Source organism: Nicotiana attenuata, unplaced genomic scaffold (genome assembly GCF_001879085.1).
Source record: "Nicotiana attenuata strain UT unplaced genomic scaffold, NIATTr2, whole genome shotgun sequence".
NCBI classification, from domain to species: Eukaryota; Viridiplantae; Streptophyta; class Magnoliopsida; order Solanales; family Solanaceae; genus Nicotiana; species Nicotiana attenuata.
Window position 1 is genome coordinate 10086 of NW_017680269.1, and position 3797 is coordinate 13882.

The 3797-nt window shown below is 40.7% G+C and overlaps 1 protein-coding gene across 1 annotated transcript; it reads right to left on the reverse strand.

Annotated features, from left to right (window-relative positions):
- Window positions 1-163: 163 nt before the first annotated feature.
- Window positions 164-1987, reverse strand: LOC109221838 (the record flags this gene model as incomplete). Its single annotated transcript, XM_019386277.1, has 2 exons — window positions 1447-1987; window positions 164-882 (listed from the first exon to the last, which is right to left on the reverse strand). Coding segments are annotated over exons 1-2 (1260 nt in total), but the record flags the coding sequence as incomplete, so codon positions are not given.
- Window positions 1988-3797: the final 1810 nt, after the last annotated feature.

Below are 3797 nucleotides of genomic sequence, written 5' to 3' on the forward strand. Positions count from 1 at the left end.
GAGCATTCCTTCATTCTTTCTTTTCCTTTGCAAGTTCATCTCTTAACCCATTCCTCTCTTCTTCTAGTTCAACAACTCAAGCTTGAAGCCTTGCAATCTCAGTATCTTTTGTCCCTACCTCCTGAACCAAAGCTCTGACCTTGCTATTTACTGGAGTCTTCACTGATGAACCAGGTTCAACAGGGCCTACACTGAGGATATAATCACAGGCCTGAAGAGTCTTGATGCCAAAATGCTCTTTGCTGGAAGCCATCTCCCATTTCTTCAAGGGAACGTTCAGCTTGTCCAGCACAGCTGTCAGAATAAATCCATAAGGGATGGAATGAGCCTTTGAACCATTGAGAACCCTGTCTAGCAGCTTAGCAATGAAAGCATGCCAGTTGATCTGCTTTCCTTCCACCAAGCACTGCATGAGGACCAGATCCATGCAGTTTGCTGTGTGCCTCCTTTCCTGTCTAGGCAGCAGGCATTTGTTTACAAATTCAAAGAGCACTTTATGCTCTGGCCTCATCTCACTCTTTTGAACAGCCCTTGCTTCAGGTACCTCCTCAGCATCTGTAGTGTCACAGAAGTTCCTAGTGATTAGAAGTTCAGTAGGCAGACCATCCAGGCAAGGCCACTTTTGCCTTGTGTAACCATCATAGCCCTCACTTGGAATGTTCAGGATTCTACCCAACTTAGGTGCATCAAATTTCACCTTCATCCCCTTCACTATACTGGTTACCAGCCCATTCTGCACAGTCCCATTAGCCATAAATTCAACAAGTTCTTTTCTGGCCAATCTTCCATCCATCTGAAGGACCATGTCCTTCCATCCTTGTGCCTCCAGTGAAGTCAACAATCTTACCATGCCTCGCTCCTCCAAGTCTTTGAGCAATCTACCTTTCAGAATTTTTCGTTTGCCAAAATTGACAAACCTATCTTGTTCCTGTTCTGACTCTTCTTCTCCTTCTTCTTCACTCCACTCTTCATCCTCTTCTTCCTCAACTTGCACTTGTTTTCCCTTTGTAGCTGACCTAGTTCTTTTAGCTAGAGAGGATTCAACAGGTACAGACTTGGAGGGCTTCTTTGCAGAAGACCTGGTTCTCTTTGATTTGGCAGTGGGAACTTCTACTGTTGTACTTCTCTCTTGATGGACCAGTTCCATCTCTTCCTCTTCCTCTTCTACCGCAGCCTCAGAACTTTCAACCATTTTTGCTTTTCCCTTTTCTTTCTTCTTTTTCTTACTCTCCTCTAGTGCCTTTTGCAGTTCTGCTTCACTTTGCCTCACCCTACTTCTTGTGGCTCTACCCCTAGGTGCAACAGACTTGGGTGGTGAAACTTTGCTCTTCTTAGTTGGTTTGGACGCAACAGGGGTCCTTTGTGAGGAGGCCTTGCGTTTCTTTGGATCATAACTGGCTTCAACTTTCTTTAGCATATCTGCCAAAGTCTCCTCCACAGATGAACCAGGTTCATCTGGTTGTTCACTCAAATTTATCAAACCCTCAGCAGCTTCACCTGACCCATTTCCCCCTGACTTCATGCCTTCCTCTTCTCCACTACCACATATAGCTAAAAATTTCCTTTTCTTTTTCTTTCTTATTTTACTAGATTTAGCCCCTTCAACATTTTTAGCAGTCCCTACCAGAACAAACCTATTATCCTCCCAATCTAATACATCAGAAAATAATAAGCAAGTGTTTACCTCTCCTGGGGTTTCTTGAATCTTGTCAGTGTCAGAAGACCCAGGTTCTTCTCCTTCACTTGCAGAGATAAATTTCTCAGATTCAGAGCTTGAGTCGCTTTCTTTGGTTGTAACTTCCTTCCTTTGACTAGCCTGTAGTTTTTCGTTCAAGACTTTCCTCAAAGAACCAGATGCAATTTTTTTTCTAGCTAACATTTTCTGGCGACGAAATCTGGGTTTTGGGGGTTCACTAGGAGGAGTTGAAGATAAGGTGTTGGGGGAGACTGGTGGGGCAGTTCCGGGGTTGTCTTGGGGATTAGTCATGGCGGAGAATTTCTGGGGATTTTGGGGATTTTTCGAGAAGAAGGAAGATGATCAGAAATTTTAGAATTAGAGTGACGGTTTTGAGTGATTTGGTGGGTTTTTAAAAAGAGGTCATGATTAGGGCAGTAATGGCAGCCTTTTCAGAGGTCAAGTAGGAGTCTAATCAAGTTAGAGTTCCGGTCTCCTAAGTGATTAATGAAAATCGCTAGATTTTAGGGAAAAGATCCGTTATAGTTAGACTCCTAGTTTAATGAAACTGGTTCAATTGCTCAACGGATAGAATTTTCTGGACGTTTGGTGTAACAAGGACTTCTGCTCATGATTGATAATTTTATCTTTCTAATTGTGCAAAGTATAGAAACATACCTGAACTTTCTCATGAGCATATATTGATGAACCAGATTCTTCAAGTAGAACTTCTCTTGATTATGCCTCAAAAGTCAGAATAGAAAATTTTGTAAGAGATCAGTGAGTTAAACACATGTCACATGAGTATACTAGTTAAAGTATGAGACTGAGTAAGAATTAGTCTAGATATTTACATGAATTAAGAACTCCTAACCAAAAAAAAAATTCATTTTTTTTCATTTTTTTCATATTTTTTCATTGTGCATTCTGAACTGGACCTTTTAGGTGATGTTAATCATCCCTAATTCCAACCTGTTCCTTTCAATGTTTTCTCTACTTAATGCCTTAGTGAAGATGTCAACTATTTGCTTATCAGTAGCACAAAATTCTATGGAGATTAACCCTTTCTCATAGTTATCTCTTAAGAAGTGGTGCCTAACATCTATGTGCTTAGTCCTTTTATGATGAACAAGATTCTTTGTCATACTTATAGCACTAGTATTATCACAGAATATTGGTATGCACCCCACTTCAATTCCAAAATCTACCAGTTGTTGGTTAATCCACAGCAATTGAGCACAACATGAAGCAGCAGCAACATATTCAGCTTCAGCAGTAGAGAGAGCTACTGAATTCTGCTTTTTGGTAGCCCATGATAGAAGACAAGAACCCAGGAAGTGTGCCATACCTGAGGTGCTCTTCCTATCCACTAGAAAACCTGCATAATCAGCATATCCAATTAAGTCAAAATTACTACCTTTGGGATACCAAAGACATAAATCAGTGGTGCCTTTCAAATATCTCAATATCCTTTTGACAGCTGTCAAGTGTGACTCCTTTGGATTTGCCTGGAAACGAGCACAAAGCCCTACACTGAAAACAATGTCAGGTCTGCTGGCAGTAAGATACAAAAGTGAACCAATCATACCCCTATACTGCTTCTGATCAACTGATGAACCAGGTTCATCAATATCTAACTTAGTGGCAGTAGCAATAAGTGTATCTATTTCTTTGGATTCTTCCATTTTAAACTTTTTGATTAGCTCTTTTGTGTACTTCTGCTGATGGATCATAGTTCCATTTGAACTTTGTTTGATCTGCAAGCCTAAGAAGAAGTTGAGTTCACCCATCATACTCATTTCAAACTCACTTCCCATTAGTTTTGCAAAGTCTTTACTCAACCTTTCTGTAGTGGCGCCAAATATTATGTCATCAACATATATTTGTACAACAAGAAGATCTTTACCTTTTTCCCTTAGGAACAAAGTGCTGTCAATTTTACCTCTTTTGTACCCATGCTCCAGTAGAAATTTTGACAATCTTTCATACCAAGCTCTTGGGGCCTGCTGGAGACCGTATAGAGCCTTATCTAGCTTGTACACATGTTCAGGACACTCCTTGCTTTCAAATCCTGGAGGTTGTTTCACAAACACTTCTTCCTTGAGGTAGCCATTTAGGAAGG